This window comes from Xiphias gladius, chromosome 12 (genome assembly GCF_016859285.1).
Source record: "Xiphias gladius isolate SHS-SW01 ecotype Sanya breed wild chromosome 12, ASM1685928v1, whole genome shotgun sequence".
Classification (NCBI taxonomy): Eukaryota; Metazoa; Chordata; class Actinopteri; order Istiophoriformes; family Xiphiidae; genus Xiphias; species Xiphias gladius.
The window spans coordinates 14,497,694-14,520,376 of record NC_053411.1 but is presented as its reverse complement, the minus strand read 5'-3'; the positions used below and the strand labels follow the sequence as shown (position 1 = coordinate 14,520,376).

General features: G+C 40.9%; 2 protein-coding genes across 4 annotated transcripts; both read right to left on the bottom strand.

Annotated features, from left to right (window-relative positions):
• Positions 1-513: 513 nt before the first annotated feature.
• On the bottom strand, positions 514-3,750 carry LOC120797439 (E3 ubiquitin-protein ligase TRIM39-like). The gene is made up of 7 exons (XM_040141115.1): positions 3,645-3,750; positions 2,789-3,377; positions 2,590-2,685; positions 2,273-2,506; positions 1,324-1,471; positions 1,194-1,220; positions 514-1,094 (listed from the first exon to the last, which is right to left on the bottom strand). The coding sequence occupies exons 1-7, from the start codon at positions 3,713-3,715 to the stop codon at positions 514-516; spliced, it is 1,746 nt and encodes a 581-aa protein (XP_039997049.1). The 5' UTR covers positions 3,716-3,750.
• Positions 3,751-4,825: 1,075 nt separating this feature from the next.
• LOC120797201 (E3 ubiquitin-protein ligase TRIM39-like) lies at positions 4,826-21,609 on the bottom strand. Of its 3 annotated transcripts, XM_040140622.1 has the most exons (13): positions 21,499-21,609; positions 19,182-19,675; positions 17,801-17,992; positions 17,471-17,566; positions 14,587-14,820; positions 13,216-13,363; positions 12,107-12,133; positions 11,580-11,644; positions 6,688-6,783; positions 6,338-6,568; positions 5,799-5,946; positions 5,641-5,667; positions 4,826-5,541 (listed from the first exon to the last, which is right to left on the bottom strand). In XM_040140622.1, exons 1-13 carry the CDS (start codon positions 21,503-21,505, stop codon positions 4,988-4,990), a joined length of 2,319 nt encoding a protein of 772 aa, XP_039996556.1. In that variant the 5' UTR covers positions 21,506-21,609; the 3' UTR covers positions 4,826-4,987. The 3 variants fall into 3 exon arrangements, with proteins under 3 accessions (XP_039996556.1, XP_039996558.1, XP_039996557.1); XM_040140624.1 differs by lacking the exons at positions 11,580-11,644; positions 12,107-12,133; positions 13,216-13,363; ... (3 more) ...; positions 19,182-19,675; positions 21,499-21,609 and adding exons at positions 7,174-8,120; positions 9,250-9,278; XM_040140623.1 differs by lacking the exons at positions 11,580-11,644; positions 12,107-12,133; positions 13,216-13,363; ... (3 more) ...; positions 19,182-19,675; positions 21,499-21,609 and adding an exon at positions 7,174-8,145.
• Positions 21,610-22,683: the final 1,074 nt, after the last annotated feature.

Sequence of the window (22,683 nt, the reverse complement as noted above, 5' to 3'; positions counted from 1 at the left end):
TGACATCATGTACTTGACCCACAAGTGCATATTTAAGACCCCGTTTTACAGGGCTCTCATTTTAAAACAAGTCAGTTGGAAATGGTGGACATGTTTTCAACCAACCCACGAAGCTTACATTAGCTTAGTTAGCTAGCTATCTACAGCTGATGAAATCTGGCAGCAAGTCATAATTTTAGGTGGCAAAATCAACGGTGCACGGCCAGAAATCAGGGGCCTGTTTCTGTCTACCACTGTCTGAAATAAAGTGCCCATTGTTTTGAATTCACCACCGTTATCCGTATTGTCAACTGAATACGTGCCCCGCAACACCGGCATAGCAACAGGGACTGTGGCGGTCCGTGGTGAGTGAACAATCAATTATTCATTTTAAAAATTGGTCATTTCAGAATATGGTGACAGTATCATATCTTAGCTTTTACTGATCTTCAGATTTTAATTGCAGTGGGTTTTAAAGGGTTTAATCTTAGTGAGTTGTGAGTTTTGACCTTACAACTATTTTATACTGTTCAGTTATTCTTTAGCTTTTTCGAGGGAGCGAATGAGAGAAAAGAGAGATGCTTGATCTTGAAGAGAAGTTATAATCAAGGGCTCAGACTTCTTTGCCCTGCTGTACAGATAAAAGTACGGGAACAGTTTCTCTGTGAAAGACTCTCTTGTGAAAGAGTAAATGTGCAATTTCTCATTCACATCATAGAAGGAGACTCTGCCTTCCTCATAGTCCACATAAACTCCTACATTTCTTGGCCTGGGACACAGGTGGAGGACTGTGTAGGGTGTACAATGAACTTGATAATCAAAACCCCTCTTTCCCATGGCAAAGAATCCATTTTCTCTTTTCAGAGTGACCCTCCCTGTTCTGGTTACTGTTTCCTTGGCAACACCAACATCCCAGTCGTTTCTAAGGCCAACTTTGACTTCCCAGTAGTGCCGTCCAGAGGTGAAGCCCTTCGTCCCTAAAACCATGGGACAATCGAACCTCTCAGAGTCATCAGACAATGAGGGGCTTGCAGTTTTGGAGTACTTCAAGCGGTTCCCAAATTCAGTCACCACAAGGCAGCAACCAGCAGTGGCTTGGTCAAAGGTGACTGACTCTGAAGAAATTAATTAATTCAGTTAAAGCTCTCATTGTTTGTAATAATAACTGAGCTTGATTGGCAAGAAAAGTACATTAAATGTATGTATGATCTCACCTTTATATTTTCTCATTCTGGTAAGTTCTGTAAGAAGTGAAAACACAACAACATAGTTGTAGGAAACTCATAGGAAACTCATGATGTACAGACATGTTTCATAAATGAAGCAAATGCAGCTGACATTTACCAGTGTTTGTCAGAGTTTTCAGTTCTGCTTGAAAAGTGCGCACGAGATGAGACATGGCTCTCCTCACTGTCTGCACACACAGGTCTGAGTAAACCCTGATCCTTGACCAGTCCTTGGTGTCTGACATTGTTCTGAGGACCTGCAAAGTCTGGAATCATTCACAAACACATGATCATGAGTGGCATGTGGCTATATATATATTTTTTTTTGTGTTTGTTTTTTTTGTTTTGTTACTGCCGACCATTTGCAGCCAAGCAGACATTTTGTAATGGTCATGTGTCTTGTCACATTGTCACAAGAAGCTAAGTTCACATTCTAACTCGCAGAAGTCACATACTTGCAAAGAGTCAGAAGGGAACATCAATACCACTCTCATTTCTGTGCAGTAAATGTGGTTGCAGGCAGCAGTCAATTAGCTTAGCTTAGCATAAAGACTGGAAACAGTGGGAAACAGCTCGCCTGGCTTTTTTACGAATTAAAAAAATGTTATATAATGTTTATTAGTGAGATTGAATGGTGGTGGTAGACAGAATTGTTACTGTTGGACAGAGCCAGGTTAGTTATTTCCCCCTATTTCCAGTCTTTATGCTAAGCTAAGCTAACCAGCTGCTGGGTGGTATCAATCTTCTCATCTAACTCTTGGCAAGAAAGTAAATGAGTGGATTTTCCAAGTGTTAAACTACCTCATTTAATGCATTTTTGGCCTTTGTGTAAATTGTATTTCATTGGTGCATCTTTTTTCACCTCATTTACATCTCTCCTGCCCTCCCTTCTCACCTCACTCAGAAATCAGTGGGGTCCGCCATTATTTACTTCTTTCACAGACTACTGTGCACTATGTTTTGCCTTGAACCATCTCTTCCTCGTAAGTTGAAGTAACCAATTAGTAAGGAAAAGATGCAAAGGGAAGGAAACAAAGAAAAATAAGAGAATTGTTTTTTTGACTGACCTGCAGAAGTTGTAGGTGGTCGTCATTTTGTGAAAGCTCCTCCAGATCCGAGTGCTTTCTCTGCAGTTCTGTGATTTCCTCATGCAGCTCTTGAATCATTGCTTCGCCTTTGTCTTGTGATTTTCTGAGCTTTGCCTCAATGTTCGATTTTAGTTTAGTTTGCATCTCTTGTACTTGACTCATCAGAGTATTGAAGAGCTTATCACTGCCATCGAACTCTTTTTGTGCTAGCTCCTATTATCGTAAATCATGTCATTAGCAAAGATTAATATTAAAGTATAAAGTTTTGCATGTTCAAAATTTGCCTCAATACTCACTCTGCTCATTTCAGAGGAAATTGTAAATTCCTTTATCTTTTCCAGTCTTTCCTCAATCATCATTTTGATCTTTGCTTTTTTGGACTCAATATTTTCCTAAAATGTAGAATTTTAAAGAAACAAACATGATTAAACCAGACATTTTTTCACATAAGGTTAAGTTTACTCTCTTAGGTATTTAAAAAATGAACTGTCTTACTTTCTGCTGAGCCCCTTCTTCTTCCACAGGCACTGTCTCATGATCTTTGTGGTCCGTCTCCCTGCACAGCAGACAGATGCACACCTGCTCATCTCGGCAGAAGAGCTCCAGGATCCTCTCATGCTTCTCACACATTCTCTCCTCCACGTTGTCCACCGGGTCGATCAGCTTGTGTCTCATCAGGGAGGGAACCCTGTGGTGCGGCTCCAGGTGGGCTTCACAGAATGATGTCAGACAAACCAGGCACGACTTCTGGGCCTTGAACTTTAATTCTGTGCAGACATCACACTTCACTTGCCACGATGCATCAATACTTTCAAGTTTATCCACTCTTCTCTTCTTTATTTGGACTGAAATCTCCTCGATGACCGTGTTTGTGGAGATCTCGGGCCGCATGTAGAATCTTTTATTACAAGTTGGGCAGCAGCATAACTCGCTGTTGTCCCAGTGCTCACTCAGGCAGGTCTTACAGAAGTTGTGACCACAAGGTGTGGTGACTGGGTCGGTGAAGACATTCAGACAGATCGAACACTGGAAACTATGCTCTGGCAGTGAGGGGAGGATACTGATTGATGACATGATGGGATCTCTGTGGCATATGACATAACACCATGTTTTTCACTTGAACTGAACAAATGCACAAGAACCAGGAAAAAAGGTCCAAAAACTTAGATAACTTTATGGAATCAGTTCTATTTTTAGGTTGTTTATAATGCGAATACTGACCCACCCAATGAGTCATTTGTGAATGTGAATCACCTTGCACATTTTAGTCCTGCATCACATCTTACAGTTCTGTATTTTAAAAGCAAAACCAAAAGAAAAAACAGCAAGATAACTTGAAAGAATAACTCACGTGACTCTCCGTAGCTCTGTGAATGCCAGAGGCCTAAGCTGTCTTTCACATCCAAGACCACAAACAGTCATTTAAAGCACCGCAAACAGTTCAGTACTCATGTCTTACATGGGAATGGATACAGACGAGTCTGTAGAAGCCGGGGCAGCTCCAGTCACCTCAGTGGGTGTGGCCAAGTGGCGTCAGATCATTTTTACTGAAATGAAACTTACTGTATTTTATTATTGAAGCCAGAAATAGTGATATTTTGTAATATTTGCGAGTACATTTATTGTCGTAAACCATGAACACATTTCTCTTACAGCATACAGCCATGGCAAGATCGGTCACACATAATTAAAAATCAACATGCAGTTATATAATTTGAAGTAAAAACTACACTTTCTATAGCCTTTTTCTAAAAGCTTTCTTAAATGTGTCATGCATTTAAAAGAACAGTTCATTGTAGGAAGAGGTTTTATGAGGAGACCAGTACCACTCCGATGTCTGTTAATACCATGCTACCGCCAGCAGCCGGTTAGCTTAGCTTACCATAAGGACTGCAAACAGCTAGCCTGGCTCTGCTGACTGATGACAACATCAGTTTACCTCTGAAGTCCACCCATTAACACGTTGTGTCATGTCTGTCTAATCCATCCAAAAAACAAAAACAAAAAAATTCATTTTTGAACATACCTCTTGTCAAATGGCGCAATTCCATTTTTACGCTTTAGTTCATGCGCAGATTAAACAAAGGTGATATTACAATATCGGTTAGTGATCTTTAGAGGCGCTGATATTCAGATTTTGTGACTTTTGGACAGACCTAGGCTAACTGTTTACCCTACTTTCATGTCATTGTGCTACTAGCTAACCACCCTCTAGCTCAAGCTTTATATTCAGCGCGCAGACATAAGAGCGGTATCAATCTTTTCATCCAACTCAAAAAGTAAGTAAATGTATTTCCCAAAATGTCAAACTAATCCTTTTAATGACTGAGCTTCAGGAGTGCTGGTAGGCAAATTGGGTTACATTATGACAGAGTGAGGCTAGCTGTCTCCCCCTAACCGCCTGCTGCCTGGGGCTTCATATTTAACAGACAGACATGACTGTGGTATTAATATTCTTATTTAACTTCCAACAAGAAAGAAAACAATCATATTTTCCAAAATGTCAAACCATCCCCTCCAGGTTTTGTGAAACGTCCATGAGCTGATATGAATACAATTAATATATTTGTTGAGCTACATTACAGATGTAATAAATATACATAAAACACAGGATTTTAGGTACGTCTACCGCAAAATACAGTCTGTTTTAACTTTCATCAAGGGCTTTTCAGTGTTGTTTTTACTGTCTTGTCCTTAGCTTTGCTTGATCAGGTTTTTCTCGTTCACAGGGCAGATCATGATGGTATCAGAGGCTTTGTCACAGCAGTACAGGTAGAAAAAAGGCAGAATCTTCTCTGTGAACATATCTTTGAATGTGTAAATATGGGTCAGAGCTCTCACGTCATAAAACGACACTTGCCCCTCCTCGTAGTCCACATACACACCCACTCGCTTGAGCTTGGGGTTGAGGGGGAGCAGTAATGGTGGAGACGTTGACACCCGGTACCCCTGGCCTTTCTTCATGGCCAGAGCCCAGTAGCCTTGAGTGGTGCTTACAGAGATCCTTCCCTTTCTGTTGACAGAAGACCTGGCTACTCCCAGGTACCAGTCATCCTTGTCCCCCACCTGGACCTCCCAGTAATGTCTCCCTGAGGTGAAGCCCTCACGACCCAGGACGATGACCACCGTGTCAAAGCGGTCAGGGTGGTCTGGGAGGTCCTGCCACGCTCCAAGGTGTCTCACCTGATGTCTGTCCTGCGAAAGCTGCAACCACGGATTGGCTGTGTCAGGGTCCAGAGTAACATCCGCTGCAAAAACACAAGACATAACAAAGGATTTAGTTTGTTGGAGAGTCTCGAGATGGAAAAATGAAACCAAATGCAAAAAAAAAACCAACAGTTGTTTACCTGTATGTTTCAGAATCTTTTTGATCTCTGTAAAAAACAAAAGAACGAATTCTCTTAGGATATAGTGTGTTCTGCTTCTTCTGGAGATGCTCTCAATTTAAAATCGAAAGGAACAGAAACATATCAAAGATGTACTGGAGTGTTAAAGAAAATCCTACCACTCTCAGCCAGTTTGTCAATCATTTCATGTAACATTGGCTCCAGTTTGGACACGGATCTCCTGATCATACCAACACACATGTCAGTGGGAACACTGATCTCAGACCAGTCTTTAACAGATGGAGGAGTGCTAAGGGCTGGGAAGCTCTACAGAGAGATACAGCAAGAAAAAATTACTTATAAACAAGTTACTTGAAAAATGGGATATCCTCAACTTTAATGCAAAATATATATCATATATTAAACAGATTAAATTTAAAATATATGCTTAGATTGGCATTACAATGCAGAACAGGAAGAGGGCACTGTTGTACAAATAATGCAAAAGCTGCCAAAGCAGGTGGTGGGAGGAAAGCCACTGGAATTGTAACAAGTTAATCTCATCTTTGCACTGAAAAGCGAGAGGGTGTCTGGGTCTTAATTAGGGAAACACTCACAGAAATGTCACCAACAGCATGACACAGAGATACCAAATTACCAATTACCTCAACTTGAATTTTAAAGGCCAACTTTGCTGACTAAGACAAAACGCCCTCACCTTTAAGAAATGAATGTGGTCGGTCCGAGCCACATTTTCCAGGTCCGTATTCCTCCTCTTCAGCTCAGAGATTTCCTGCTCCAGTTCAGAGACGAGGCCTTCGGCCCACCTCTCCGTCTGCCTCTGCTTCTCCTCGATAGCCAAAACCAGCTCAGCTTGAGTCCTCTGGATGGAGCGCACAAGCTCCGAGAAAACCTGAATGCTTTCATCGATCTCTCTCTGAGCACTGGCCTGAAAGGACCAGCAAAATACAGAGATCTATGTTTAATAATAGTGTGGGAAATGTAAATCAATCTCTGAGGTTATTAGTTGCACGACAACAGTCTATATTTGATCTCAGGAAGACTCACTGTGTTGAGCTCCACAGAGTGTTTGATCTCCTCCACCTTTTTCACTCTGTCCTGGATCATCTGCTGGACATCTATTTCTGTCTTCTTCAGCTGTGCCTGTACAACATAATTTCCCAGAAACATGGTTGATGACAGGTATTCACGCAATAATGTAAAAAAAAAAAACAACAACATGTCATGATCTTCACTTTACTCTTGGAATAATTTTCTTGTGAGAACAGTTGGGCTTCTGTGTTTTTAGAGAGAATATATGAAGTAGCATTAATTTAGTTTTGACTCGAGGAAGCATTGTGGGGATTGTCTGTCTTGCACATGTGTAAAGTGGCATTTAGAGAAGCACCTGTGTGCCTTTTTAAAATATTCCTTCCAATTGCGGTTTAACTCCGCCGATGAGTTTTTCACCATGAAAGCTTTTCTACCTCCTAGAAACACTGGTCCAACCTTTGAACTGTACTGTATATTTGTATGGGAGCAAATCTGTCTCACCTTTTTCTCCATCCATTCTCTCTCTACAGGGACAGTGTAATGCGCCCTGTGGTCTGTCTCAGTACAGAGCACGCACACACAAGTCTGATCCTTCTTACAGAACAGCTCCAGGAGCCTTTCATGCTTCGGACACATCCTGTCCTCCATGTTGGCCACGGGATCCATTAGCTTGTGCTTGGTGAACCTGGCGGCGTGAGATTTCAGATGCTCCTCACAGTAGGAAGTCAGACACACAAGGCAGGATTTGACCGCTTTTGGACGGCCTTCCCCAAGGCAAACATCACACAGGACCTCCTCCCACGGAGGATGTAGGAGTGAGGAGGAAGGAAGTGAAGGTAAGGTTTGAGGCAATAGAGAGGTAGGGGTTTGCGGTGAGGGTGGGGGTGACGTTTGGGCCAGTGGAGGAGCTGGACCCTGAGCTCTGGCTTGGGGTGACGGTGGAGGAGAGGTTTTGGGTACTGACACATGAGGGATTAACGGAGGTAGATCCTCTTTTAGTGGCTTCTTCTCTTCTGGTTTTTGCTTTGACCACTCTTTCTTTTTCCTCTCCTCCTCTTGCTTCTGTTTCAGCTCCTCCAGAAGCTTCTGCTTCTGATCTTTCTCCAAAAGCCTCTCCTCATCCTCCCTTTTCCTTCTTTCCATTGTCCACTTCTTTTCTCTCCCCTCTTCCTGCTCTGTACTCACCTTCCCTTCCACACCTCTGACCCTAATCTCCTTGAACTGCTCTGCAATTTCTCTCAGCACAGTGTTAACGCTAATATCAGGCCTTTTGTGGAAAGACTTCTTACACATAGGACACTGGTACAGAGGGCTGGTTTTCCAGTATCCCAGGATGCAGCTCTGGCAGAAGTTGTGTCCGCAAGAGATGGATACAGGGTTGGTGAAGACGTCTAGACAGATGGAGCAGTGCACCTGCTCTTCAGAAAGGTTTCCAGTGGTGGCCATTCCTACACGGCGGAGAGGCAGCGTCATTTTCAGCGCAAGCAACCAGCCTTTGAACGGGGCATCAAACCTGCTGTGATATTGAGGTCGCTAAGGTTAGATGGCGTGACTTTATTTGGGGTCATTTGCATGCGATTATACTAAGCAAAGCAGGACGGGACTCATTTACTGTTACAAATTCAAGACAAAGATTTTGAAAATATGTGTCATGTCAATTCAATTCAAGGTTTTAGACAATGTTTTCTATTTTCCATTTTGTTTGTTATTTGCTTTTTTTGTTTATTTTTGTTTTATTATTTTTCACCTGATTTTTTAAGCCGATCCATATCAATATTTGAGATTTTAAAAATGATGATTTAATGATATATCAACGCATATTAATTTTTGATAGAAACATATAACCAATATAACCAAAGATTTCCCTTAAATTTAGCTCTTAAAGTGTGAAAAGTGCAAAGTGCGGGATCTTTTCTGTTGAAAAATGCTCTCTGGTGGATAAATTTTAAGGCTGACATTTCTGTGCTGCAACAATTTGATACTTATTAGCCAACATATACGTTGATACTGATATGGTCATGTGTTGTTTCACACCTTGAATTTTCAACTCCAGATCTTTGCTTTTTTAACAAGACAATTGTGCCTGTACTTGTTCTCAAACTATATATATGAGGCTTGTTTAATTAGCTTGTACACTGGCCACATGTCTATGAAACTGTAAGTATTTGAGTTTGACTTTGAAGACAAGCAGCTCTCTGCTTGAGGCCTAGGTATTTATGACAGACCAGATTAAAATCTTTCCAAAAATACTGGGCAAGCCCGTGACCTGTCTTGCACCGCTTTCATGTTCTGAGCAAGATTCGGGTTATTTTACGATGAAAGCGACTCAAAATGTATAAACATGTCTTTTCTTTACATTTCTACACTGAGTGCAAAAGGAAAAAAAAAAAAAAAATCCTTAGCTCAGGCCACGGCTCTTATTCAGCAAAACTATTAAAAAAAAATCCCCAATGCAACAACAACACCCGACTGAGAGATAAATACTGGGGAACAGAGAAGCAGATGTTAAAGTTTAGAAATTAAAATGTGGGAGAGGACGAGGTGGGACAGAAAAAGTAAAGATATGGGGACACTCACCAGAGAGCAGCTGCCTCGAGACTCTGCTGTTCCCTGACACATGAGACAGGCTGTAACCACACTAACACACTCACGTCAGACCCAAAATATACCCCCCCCTCCCTTCCTTCCCTCTTGCACCAGATACAAATTTATACTCCCCGGTAATGGCCCTCAGAGCACCAGGAGGAATAACTTTAACCCTTTGGAGAACGCCGGCAGTCTAGCTTGGGTCAGATACATGAGAGGAGCAACAAAACACAAACACTGCAGTGCGCGACGGCTTTTGTCAAATTCAGTGTTGATTTTTTTATGGCTTTCACAGTAGTTGTGTTGAAGGCAGAATCAATCATTTGCACTATTTGGAATATTTATAATATAAATTTTGGCTGTCATCTCAGCTCATATGGACAATTACTTTCTGGTTTTTATCAAATATTTGAAGTATTTGTTTTATCTAATTTTAATGCGTCTTACTTATTAACTAACAAAAAAAATCTCCCTCAGCTCTGTTTTGACTCCACCAACTTCTTTGGGAAAAATCTGGCTCTTCATGTGCTAAATGCTCCGTGTTCACCAGCTTGTCCCCAACTGTTTATTGCTAAAACTGTTTTACGGCTCGTAACTAAAGTACGAAAAAAGTAAAACCGAAACACTAAGGTTAGCTGAAAGATGACAAAACGCTCTGCGGAGCTGAGTGGGACTGTAGAGTTGGGTGATAATTCTCAGTGGGTTTGTCTGTTTCACATTACACATAGTTCTTTGATCTATTATTAATATAAAAATATTGATTATTGCAGCTTTAAGGATAACCACCTAAAGGTCTTTCTAGCTCCACTGGCCTCATCAGAGCCTGTTCAGGAGCTAAACCCTTTGGGGGTTAAAGTTCCTTACTCACTTTTTGGAAAAAAAAAAAAAACCAAAAAAAAAAAACCCCACTATATTAAATTATTTTTTTTGTAACTGATCATCTTTATTGAAGAAGTTCAGAAAGAAGCATAATATAGTTTCATGGTTCTTCAAACAATCCTAGGTCCATATTGCGTTTTAAAAAATACCCTATGCAAACAATGTCATCAGTATGTACAAAAACTCTCATTTGGTTCCCTAGGCAAGCCTATGGCTCTAGCCATTAGATTTACATCTACCAAACTTCATTAGTTTTATTCTGTAAAGTCTCCAAAGCCTATTAGTTACAGTTAAACAAAGACTTACACAGAAAGGAAAGTGCCAGAGGTACAGCATCACCCAACCTTAACTATCTCCATAAGACGTCCAACTAAACCAGGACTGCAAAAAGTAAGAACCCCGGGTCAAATTTGGCTCTGCAGTAATTCATTCTAGTCCTTCACAGTTTTTCATACCATAATATCCTTCTTTTTTTTTTTTTTTTTTTTTTTTTTATACAATTTGAGATGAGAACATACAGTATGGCCTTACTGTTGGCTACTAAAGTGACCAAATTGTAAATATATTTCTTTGTAATATGTAGTCAGTCCATAAAGTACCATCCATGTTACAATTTGGTTTCCTTTGACCGTAACACACACACTGGTAACAGAATGCTTGCTTTAATTTGAATCATTTTATCAATGTCACTCTGTGGGTCAGCCGCATTTAGGATCTGCATGGAACCTTATTTTTATTCAAGCAAATGCAATAACCTGGTCATATGATGAGAGAGTGTTGTAGTGGGTAGTTTTGATATAAAAAAATTACTTGCTTTGTTTGGTTTTTTTTAATTCAAGTTGTTTGAGGTAAAGTGCTATGCACCGACTAAAACTAACTGGCTTATTTAGGAGGAAAAACTTATGGCTATTTTAAGACCACCAATACTTGTTCAAAATGAAAAAAAGAAACGTTGCCGACAGACTGTCTCAGGTGTGTTTAACAGGGGTAATAACGAGAGGACAAGCGTTCTTCCCCTCCTGGATGAGACAGGGGCTGAAGATTGGGTACAGGCTCTCGCTGAAGGTATCAACAAAGGTATAGAGATGCAGACGTGTCTTTACATCATAGAAAGAAATCTGGCCTCCGTCATGATCCAGGAAGATTCCCACTTTATTGGGTTGGGCTGGCAGCATTAGAGGCAGGCGGGACGACGCCAGAGCCTTCACCTCCCCGTTCTTCAGCCACAGACACCAGTATCCCCCTTCAGGACTCAGCTTGATCTCACCCTTGCGGCGGGCCGAAGCGCTGGCCACACCAAGCGTCCAGGCCGTCTTGCGCCCCACGTCCACCTCCCAGTAGTGGCGCCCGGAGCTGAGACCCTCTCGGCCCAGGACAAAGAGGGCCGGGCTGAAGCGCTTCGGACCCTCAGAGTGGGAGGTCTTGCGCTCTTCATACCTCACCTGGCGACCGTCGTCAGACACCACCAGGTTCCTCTGGGCCGTGGCAGGGTCCAAAATCACCTCACCTGGACAGGACAGAGCAGAGCTCCTGTCACTATATTATGACAGTATTACCATCACAATGATGAATTTTCTTTGCCTCTTGTTACTCTCGGGAAAAAGACATTAGGGGCCATTGGGGCCTTTATCAGCCATCATGACCATCAGAAATGTCCCTGTTACAGTTCACCTTTTAATTTCGGCACTTTTTATTAGATTATTTTATTCATCCAAACTCATGCTGTCCTACGGAGTGTGTCACTGGATTTCACCCTAAACAAAGTTGCAGTGGTGGAAGCACCGGCTGCACGCCCCTGGACTGAGCTTGTCTGTGCAGTGAAGAAGTGGCACCATCTTGTGGACAATTAGGAGAACTGAACATCATTTAAAGCCTTGGTTGCACTGCTCAGGATGACCAAAAAACCAAAAAAAAAGCATAAGGGCAAACCAGTAATATCACCGGGCTAACAATTTGAAGTGGTACTCACTTGAGTAGTTTTGCACCTTCCTGAGTTCTGAGAGAGAGAGAAAGAAAAACAGGGTCGGAAAAGAGAGGGAAAGACCGTGTCAGCAAGTCATTCAGCCCAAGGGTCAAAGTCAAATCAGATGGCGCGTGTGGGTGGTAAACACGCAGATCTTGTCCCGAGCTGTAAATGCGCAGGACATGTGCCGCTGTCAGTCAGCTCTCTGCTGCCGCCGCTCCATTGATTCCAAGTGGATGAACTGTGGCATCAACACTATCTCCATCTGTCCCTGCCATCTTGTATGTGTGAATGTGCGAGCGTGATGGTTTTGGTTGGTGCAATGATGAGTCACTTTTCTATTTCAAAGTGCCTCGTACAGTGACCTACAGTTCCCTGATTTGGATTTCGCACAGGAAGTGTGGTTGGCATTGGATGAGAGAGGATGGATTTTACTGAAACTCTGCTTAGACAATCCACACACACACACACACACACACACACACACACACACACACACACACACACACACACACACACACACACACAGCAAGGCATTCTGGCTGTGATCTAGAGTTTACTTTCTTGCAGTTGATGAACTCTTATTTTAATAGTACACGGTACATGTACAATACAAAATGCTGTATATATCACTATGAGTGTTATGAGAGACTGTTGCCCTTGGCACACATTAAATAAGAGGTGTCACCTAATTTATACATTTTTAAAGACAAAGCTGTTTTTTATTAGTTGTTTCAGAGTAAATCTGGTGTGAAATTTTGTCATGCACATGATGGACAAAATAGCAGAAACACCTTACTATGGGAATCAGAACATTAAAAAGGTGCCCTGTGTTGAATGTGGCTACATTACCGCGAGGTGTTTCTGTTATTTTGTCCAGCATGTGTATCGGTCATACATGTAGGGTTTTGCACTTCTGACATGGCATGTGATGTCCTGTTGTCCTTGCAGCAAACCCCATGTGTTAGTTTGTCTTTGAAAGCTGTACATTGTCATCAAACACATTCTTGTGTAGCTACCGATATATTTACTCAATATATTTATGGATTTATCTGTGAATCTTTTGTGTTTTATCGTAAAGGAGCGAGAAATTGACTTTGGCTAGCTGCCCCTACCTTTCCCGTACAGTCTTTTAAGCTCCTCCTGGAACTTGTCCATGAGGCTGCTGACGGAGGAGCGGATGGTTACCAGGTAGAGGTCAGTGTTGATGCTGACCGCCGACCAATCGGTGGGCTCGGGCGGGGGTGGCAAAGTCGCCAGATTCTACAGGAAATGGAAGAGAGAGGTTACACAAGGTACGATGAAATGAAAATTTAATGACCCCTCAGGGGAAATAAAGTCTTTGCAGTGGAAAAGAACACGCTAAAAATAATACTGATGTGGAACTCTGAACAGATCTGAAAAAAAAAAAAAAATCCCACTATGTTCAGTGCTATGTAATATAGATTTATGGGGTGAAAACTAAAAAAAATGAAAAAAAAAAATAAAAAATAAATATCAAAGAAAAATCAATGCAGGAAAAACGTACCAGGAGAGTCACAGATACAGGACCGTGAATGAATCCGTCAGCATATTCTCACTTTTTTCTTCCAAAACACAGTTGTTGTTTTTTTCTGAATTCTAAATCAGCAACCTCAAAGACGTCTTTCATGTGAGAGAGAATCAACATTTTATCTACATAAACAGTCCGGGGATAAATGCACGAGGGGGAACTTCCATAACAGCTGGCTCCGCTCGTAGAGACTTTGATGTTGTGTCACAAATATCCTAGCAACTACAGCTGGTGCACCCATGGAGGTCCACTGGATAACCGGCTGTGCAATTACGACCAAGTGCTTTGTCTATTTCTGAGAGAGAAATTTTAAAAAAACATATTTTTCCAGCCTGGTTGGTAACATTATTAATGTATAGTTCGTTGCATATTTCTATTATTCTAAGTATAACATAGTAGCTTACACTGTTATGCCTTAGCCTCTTAAAAAATTCAGGCCCTTGCTCTGTCCCAAATGCATACTAATTTTGTTTTGAGTATGTAGGCTACACACTGGAGAAATGACTAATGAGGTAATGCTTAGAATGCCAGCATGCATCTTTACAATTACCGTTTGGGTATAGTTATGATTGATGGTGTTCGTCATCTTAGAAATGAAAGAAATCAGAAGTGGAAGAACGGCACCAAAAAGCGGGGAAAGGGGGTGGTGCAAATGTGGCTCGGGTAACAGCTCACAAACAACAAAACTTTTTGAAAATTTTGAAATCTGAAAAGCATCTTTTCATCATTTCCTGATGTTACAAAATGGCAGGTCTGGGAAAAAAATCTTTGGGAAATTTCTGTTTTCCCACTATTTGTGAAATTTTCATATTTGAAATTTGTTCTTTAATCACAGCTTAATAAGCCATTCTGAACATACATCACATTTTCAAAACTTTGGACCTCCAACATGGCTGCCACGGGGTGTGTTATGTCACTTGGGAGCCTGTATTACCTGAAGGAAGACCACTTTGTCCTGGATCTGTGCGTACACTTCCAGCTCGCTGCTCCTCCTCCTGAGCTGGCTCAGTTCGTTCTCCAAACCTCGAGCCAGTTCCTGAGCGTGATGCTCCGCCTCACGTTGCCGCATGGCGATCAGCTCCACCAGCTCCGCCTGACTCTGCTCCACCAGACGCTGCAGCTCGGCGTACACCTGCCAGCTGTCCTCCAACTCCTTCTGAGCACTGGCCTACAAAGCAGAGAGGACACGGGGTGGAGGTTAAGCTGAATACATACGTACTCTAAGGCTCTTAGTCAAGTGGAAGTTCAAGAAAATGTAAGTCAAGGTCAACTCAGACAGTCCAGATAAATCAAATCCTCCTTAAGACCCAACTCAAAGTAGGAAATTAACCAAATTAGCTGGACCTGGTAAAGAGCTCTAGGTGGGGAGTCCAACAAAAGCTTGTTAAAATGGTTGTATGGTGTTTTCTGTGTCTCCAAAACAGCTTTTTCAAATGTGAGAAAATAACCCTGATGATGTCACAGCGATGCCGTCAGGGTTATCTCAGCTCGGCCTGAGAGTTTACAAATTTACAACCAAAAGCCTTCGAAAAACGTAGGCTTTTACCAGGCTGGCAGGGTCTAATGAAAAGGTTCTATTAGTTGCATTATGGGAATTGTAGGATCCTGCATTTTACGTTGCTCAGTCTATATTAAAAGACTGAGCAACTGCATTTTATTTTGACCATTTGTCTTTTAACTTTGTATCCACACTACAGAATTAGTGTTCAGGCACCTATAGTCAGGGGGAAAATTAGTATCATCTTTTTAAACACAATAGTTTCTGCCCTACACTTTTCCTTGGACTAGTTATGTACTACTGTCCACGAGAAAGCTATTATTGTATCTTATTTTGTAATTTCAATTTCAATTTTGATATCTCTATTTGTTTGTTCCCTTTATTTAAGACGATAAAAGAGGGATTTAGCTACATAAACATCTCAACTATAGCAGTTTTAGGCAGGACATATCTGGAACTAACTCCTCCAACACTAAATTCTTGTTAAGTGAAGCTTAAAACTTTCTATGAAATTAAATTTGGAAGCATTCATTCGCAGTCACTGCACTGTAACCACACATTATTATTTTTATTCTCTTTTAAAATCTGTTTTATTTTATTTCATCTTCAATTTTTATTTTAATCTCTTAAAATCCCATTTATACGCTGTTTTATATCACCTTGTGTCTCTGTCCTACTGCCTGATTATGTTTTATTAAAGGCACTTTGAACCGCCTCAAATAAAACTGTTAAAAACAACGAGACTCTAACATCTTTACTTCTTCCCCCAGTCAAGCTTTTCATCTCAAACTTACCTCTGCATAGGTTTCAACATTAGTCTCCAGTTTTCCAGCTATGTTTTTTTTACTGGAGTTAAGTGTATCTTTTTTTTCATTAATATACACTTTATTTCTCTCACTCTGTTATATTATTCTTCTCCAAAACTTGTAGGGATGCATCCATGTCTTCTCCAAATCTATCAGCAGCACACACAGCACAGCACACGCAGTGGACATTGTGATATTCAACCCTCTGGTAACTTAATCCTTATTGTATTTGTGAAAGTAGATAAAAATCACCTCACCAAGCAGGAAACCAAGAGTATGACTGTACCTGGGCAATTTTGCTAATCAGAAAGCATTTAATATGGCTCATTTATTATTTGACAAAAAGTTACATGCAAATTATAGACATTCTACACTTTTTACTTTTAACCTAATTACATTTTATCTCAAGATTTTATTACTCACTGCATTGTTAAGGAAAACCATTTAAAACCTCAATCACATTTCAGTCATTTTACAATTGCTATTACAGCCTTTTCGTTTATTTGAACACAGGCAGTGCAACCCTCGGTGTTTTGATCTCTTACGCTTGAGGCATGTTTTACCGAGGCTTCAGGTAAGAACTGGGTGTGGGAAACTGAAGGTAAATGTTTCCACTGGTTGCACCGGTTCAACAGCCCGTCACATGAATCTGAGTCTGTGCAGCATACGCAGGCGAAAAACAAACTGCATTAGCGAGCTGCCTTCTCCAGTTACACGGAGCAGGAGAGGCATGAGGAAGATGTGGGGAAAGTCCCGACAAAGAGTGTTTCAGATTCTCTAACGAAGTAAATTTGCAGTGTGGTGGGAGGCAGGATTACCTGAGTGAGACTGTAATTAAAAAGGTCATTACATCTGCAACAGGGGGGCAGTGTCCTGTCGAAGTGCCCTCGAGCATTTACTGCATACACGTTCAACGGCCTGCTCACGTTTTCTGAGCCTGCCTGGATAAGAGAGAGCTGCTCAAAGTGCAAATAAAGCTTTCGAGCCTCAGTGCGTGAGAAGCACTAAATTAGACTGGGCAAATATTTGTCATGCACTACACAAGGAAAATAATCAGATACCGACTTTAAAGCATGTGACATGCCTGAATAAAACCAGTTTTAAATGGAATAAGGCACAAAGTATGGATTTACTCTAAACTAACAGACCGATAAAAAATAAATAAAATTTGCATATTGGTCTGTCAGTGTCATCAACTTCTGATAAAGTACTGTTTTCTTGACCAAACTGTTGTTTTAAAAAGGAAGCCAGTCTAAAATTATTCTAATTTCATTTTAAGAAAATTAATGTGAATGCGATCAGTTTTTAAATTCAAACTCTCGTTCTTTTTCTCCCTTTGAAAATATAAAATACTACTTGCACTGGACTCATGTTTCAAAGACTTGAAAACTGACCCCAAAACTTTCAAACATGCTGTGTTTTTTGTCTCTCACTCGCCAGGGCTCCAGTAACATGCAAACACAGGCCAGACTCACAGGTGAGATCTTGGCTCCTTAAAATTTTGTCGGTCTTACCTTGATGACCTTGATGGATTGTTTGATCTCCTCCAGTTTCTTGGCTCTCTCCTTGATCAGATGTTTCAGCTCCGACCTCTTCTTTCCCAGATTAGTCTGGAAAAGGAAAGTCAGGATTGCGGATTACTAAAAATCGATATCTACAACAGCTTTATACCGTGAAAATCACGTGACAGTCCTTGCAGCTGTCACTAAGCCACAATCAGGTACTTTTAAGGCAAGATAGAAAATCCAAACCTTGTCGTAAACAGTGCAAACTCAGCTTAATGTCAAAAATATTATTATTTTTTTTCCTTTATTATTTCTATATGTTGAGGGGCTACAGCTCACCATCTTCTTCTTCCACTCATGGTCAGTGGAGACGATGTCATGGGATTTGTGCGTGGCCTCGGCACAGGCCATGCAGATGCAGGTGTGGTCGGTGCGGCAGTAGACATCCAGAAGCCGTTCGTGCTTCTTACAGATCTTCTCCTCCAGGTGGAAAGTGGGTTCGATCAGACGATGAGAGGACAAAGACTTCACCTGTGTAACAGGGAAAGAGCCAGGAATTTGAATGTGAGCATAACAAACCCAGGGCCCTGGCAAGGGGTCCCCAGATATGGTAGGAAATCTGCCTACGGCCAGTGACTTGCCGTTGAGCAAGACTTGTAACCATGGGTACATTCAGTAGTAGGCTGCTTGAGCTGGGAAGCTCTGAAGGCATTTACTGCACACGTGTTCAAGACGGCGGAACGCTCCTGAAGCAAGCTTGCATGCTCAGCATATCTTCCACAGATATATATATATATATATATATATATATATATGGAGCAAAAAAAAAAAGGGGAAAAAAAGCCATAATAATGTGAATATTCGAGCAACTGCATTACTAATTCTGAAATTCAACCACCTATAATTAATGATTTATATGGTTTGATTCCATTCTTGCTCGATGGCTTTGTAGCCCAGATGTTCCAGTTTGAATTTTTCATCTTGAATCCTGGTGCCTGAATTTCACCAACCCAATTTGAGCGATTTCAATTATAGGTTGTTCTTTTTTTTTTTTTTTTTTTTTTTTACAATTAGATTTTTTTTGCGAAGCCTAGAAAACCATTTAAAATCAAGTTTTTAAAACTGCACAACTTGAAATTGCCTACTGGAAATTACAAAGAGACGAATTCCCACCGTATAAATTCAGATATATGTTTTTCAGAGTAACATAATTCAGTGCTATAAGTTCAGTAGCATTCATTTACAACATTAAATATTCAGGTCATGAGATTAAAATCCTTTGTTTGCTTTCCATTAATACCAAAAAATACCAAAAGACAATTTTACAAGGCTGAATTAGAGGGAAATATGATAATTAAGGACAAAGTATCTCAAATTATAAATATGATGTAATTGTGCGACCATATAAAAAGGCGCCTTTAATTTGCAAAGTTTTGTAACGAGCATGCAGAATACATACAGCATGTGATGTGTGGAAATGATGAACAGTGTGGAAAAGGTTTTGCTTTATTTTACTTTAAACCTCTAAAAAAAAAGTTATGGGAATTTTGTCAACATTTAGAATCAAATACAGAAACAATGTAGTGATTAAGTTGAAAGATTTAACAAAATAATAAAACAATAATAAAAAGAGAGGGATTCCCAAGAAGGAAGAAGCAGGTATTTATTGCCTTGCAACAATGCTAAAAACCAAAAACCAAAAACCAAAAAACAAACTGACCTTTTTATGATGCCTTAGGTGGGTCTCACAGAATGACCCAGGGCAGTTCACACAAGACTTGAGTGCCTTTAACTTCCTCCCAATACAGGCATCACAGGGAACCTCCCCAGCCCGGGCGAACTCTCCAGTATTAGGCCTTGGAGAGCCACTGTGGCCTGTGTCTGAGCTCAGATTCAGTGTGGATCCCCGTGAGGCGGCCCCGCCATCCCCTCCAGCCCCTCCAGCCCCTCCAGCCCCTCCAGCCATCATCAGCCCCTGAAACTGGGAAGATATTTCAGCCAGGACCCTGTTAACACTCATCTCAGGTTTTTTGGAGTAGCTCTTCTTACACATGGGGCAGGAGAACTTCTTGCTGTGGTTCCAGTAGCCCTGCAGGCACGCCTTGCAGAAGCTGTGGCCGCAAGGTGTGGAGACGGGCTCCACGAACACCTCCAGGCAGATGGAGCAGCTGAACTGGTCCTCTGAGAGGACCCGGCCTCTCGGAGAGCTTATGCCTGGAAGAGGGAGGAAAGATGCAGAGACATTTTACAGATTAGATGCAAGTCTTTACGTAGATTTCCAGATAAACAAAATCACTGCATATCTAGAAATACTAAAACATAGACCACTGGACTTGTTAGGCCTCCAACATCTCTCGCGAATCACCTAACAGGGTCGTTAACACCTATGTGTTGTGTATGAGTCACCAAGGCAGTCGTGTCAGACTCCTTTGAGTGACATGAATAAAAGTGTGAATATACTGTGAAACTGCCTGAGAATGGATTTCAGGTTGTTTTCCATGATTTAAATACCTAATATTTATCTAAACCTGACTTGTTAAGGTGCAAGGTGTTTTCGTTCTGGTGTACACAAACAAAGTAAGTCGCTATATATGTGCTGATGTTGGATGAAAACCTTGAGAACCTGAAAAACAACAGTGACATTCTGCTCCTTTTACAACAGATAAAAAGCAACCAAGCGAATGACACGCCGTCCAAAAATGTTTTGAGTGGCACAAGTTGAATAACTCGTGGTGGGATGAGAAACCGTAGCGTTCTAGTAGATGCGATTCAAGTAAAATTCCTTATTTTCCGGAGAGACCGTGCTAAGGAAATGTGGTGCTATTCCGCGTCAAAGTCAGTCCAACTCAAGGGTCAAAGGTCAGTGTGTGTGCAGCTTTAATCTGGCATTGATCCTTTGGCACTCGAATTCGGTCATAAAAAGTCACAGAGGCGGAGAAACAAAATGATCAGTGCAATGAGGTCTTTTTGAAACACTTCAAAATTCTTATATGTCAACCTTTAAAGATATTTTGTGTTTCGTGAAATATTGTTGCGTGTGGACCCTCAGGGCCACCGAAGTAAGGAACAGTTGCAGTAAAAAGAGAGCAAAGGAAGGGCGACTGCCAAGTAAAGTCTTATACTGAACTTGGGGAGGTGATATATAAGTGACAGAAACAGCAGAAAGTTGCCTTGTCGATGAAGGACAGGGGAAGCCGCTTGACGCAATACGTTCACGCTTCCACACGGGATCAAGGGGAGGCGGAGTGAGACGAGGACTGGTACAAGATGAGAAAACAACTTTTCTGATCCCAAGTTTTTTCAAATATTCAGCACCAGAGAACAATTTTTTCAAATATTCAGCACCAGAGAACACAAAGCTTTTTTTCCACACGAGCAGGAAGTGCCTTTAAAACCCGTCATTCTGTCCAGTGGTGGGTGACAAACTATCTAAGGAATGCAGAAACTCAGGACCTTCTACCTTACAGCACCTGCCTCAGGTTCAAAAGAAAACACAACCCTCCGCGGCTGGTATTCTTTCGGCCCTAAATAGCTCATCTGTTTAATCCAAATGAACAAGATCGTACAGAAACAGTATTTATAAACTTGTCTTTTAAATGATTTTTCAAATGTAATTAAATACGCTGACAGTAATTTAGATCATTAGCTATTTGTAAGTAACAGCCACTGAGAACTGAATTAGACAAAATTTAAACATATCAGCCACTGTAGCATCATTTCATGACATCAATTGAGCTGAATAACAAGAGCTGTTGTTCAACAAATATGAGCTATTGATCATATTTGTCCAGTCCAAGCAAATATATGCTCTCAGCTGTAACTTTCTCAGTAATATTTGACACTGAAAGAGGTTTTTCTCGAATGTTTCATTGTAGAGTACTGAGTCCAGCCTCATTAGACTCTGTCTGTTTGCAACTCTTCTACTGTATATATGGGACGAGCTCGACAGAAAACTACACTGAACAGAAGATTCAAATACAACATGTCTTACAGTGAAAAGAAGCAGTAATCACTGCTAAAAACGAGTAAGGACTTACTCTGCATGTTTTCCTCTGACGTGGAGCAGTGCAGTCCTTTGCTCCATGCACTTTGCTGTGAATCACACAGGTGCTCAGGTTAATCTTCCTGGAACTTGAAGTGGCCCTCCCACTCTCAGTGTGACACACCCAAACATCCACACACGCTCTCCTTTTGTAATCGCGCTCTGATTTCTTTGGTTCTGCTGCGTAGATACGCAAAGCCCTGAACCAAAGGACGTGTTGTGTTATCTCCATTTGAAAAGGTTTTTCCCTGAAAAGACTCTGGTATCAGTGAGACACTTAAACAACTAAATTAGTGTTGTGGAAATAAGGCAGCGGTTGTACGCTATTGTTTTCCATAGTTTTCTGTGGGAAAGCCTTATTGAGGGGCGTTTCAGATCATAAAACTCTGACTGTGAGAGAAATTTACAATTTTTCAGTTAATTCTTTTTCTAGGGTCTATATGAAATAGTGAAAATTCTAAAAAAATCAAAAACAGACAGAAAACATGTCGCTGATGATAATTATTTCAAAGCTAAAATATCGTAATCATATTTGAAATTGTTGAGTAATTCACTATAACTTTGCTGTATACTGTACGTTCTATCCAGTCAGACTAAATGATGCTACAAAAGACGATGAGTGCTTCAAATTTTTATACATCATACAAAGTGACAGTTAAAAAAACAAGCGATATCCCTAGTCCTCCTCAGAAATATTACATAATATCATCTGTATCTGGTGCATCTGGACACACTGTGCATACAGAACCACCATCATCACCTTGACCATATTACAGTTAAAAAAAGATATTCACATATGCCAAAAAAATCCACATGCCACGGATGGAGAGAGATCATACTGTAGGTACTGCAACAAAAGTTACAATTAATGCCTTTTAGTCTGTAATCCTACTACTCATGGATAACGCATCCAATTACTTGATTTGATTTGATTGTAAGTCTATTTCTGATTATATATTGATAACTGTGATTTCTGCAATGTTGACCTTTGCTCAGGTTGATGAATCTAGATCAGTTTTTCATTTTGCTTTCTCCACAGTCATAAAATTTTCGGAGCAGCCAGCTCCCTGTTTACTGTTGCCGAACATGGGTCAAATATGGGATAAACCCTGTGTGTAAAGTTGCATTTTGTGTAGTGAAGATGTTGGTCTTGGTCTCTCCATGGCTCTCTTTGTAATCC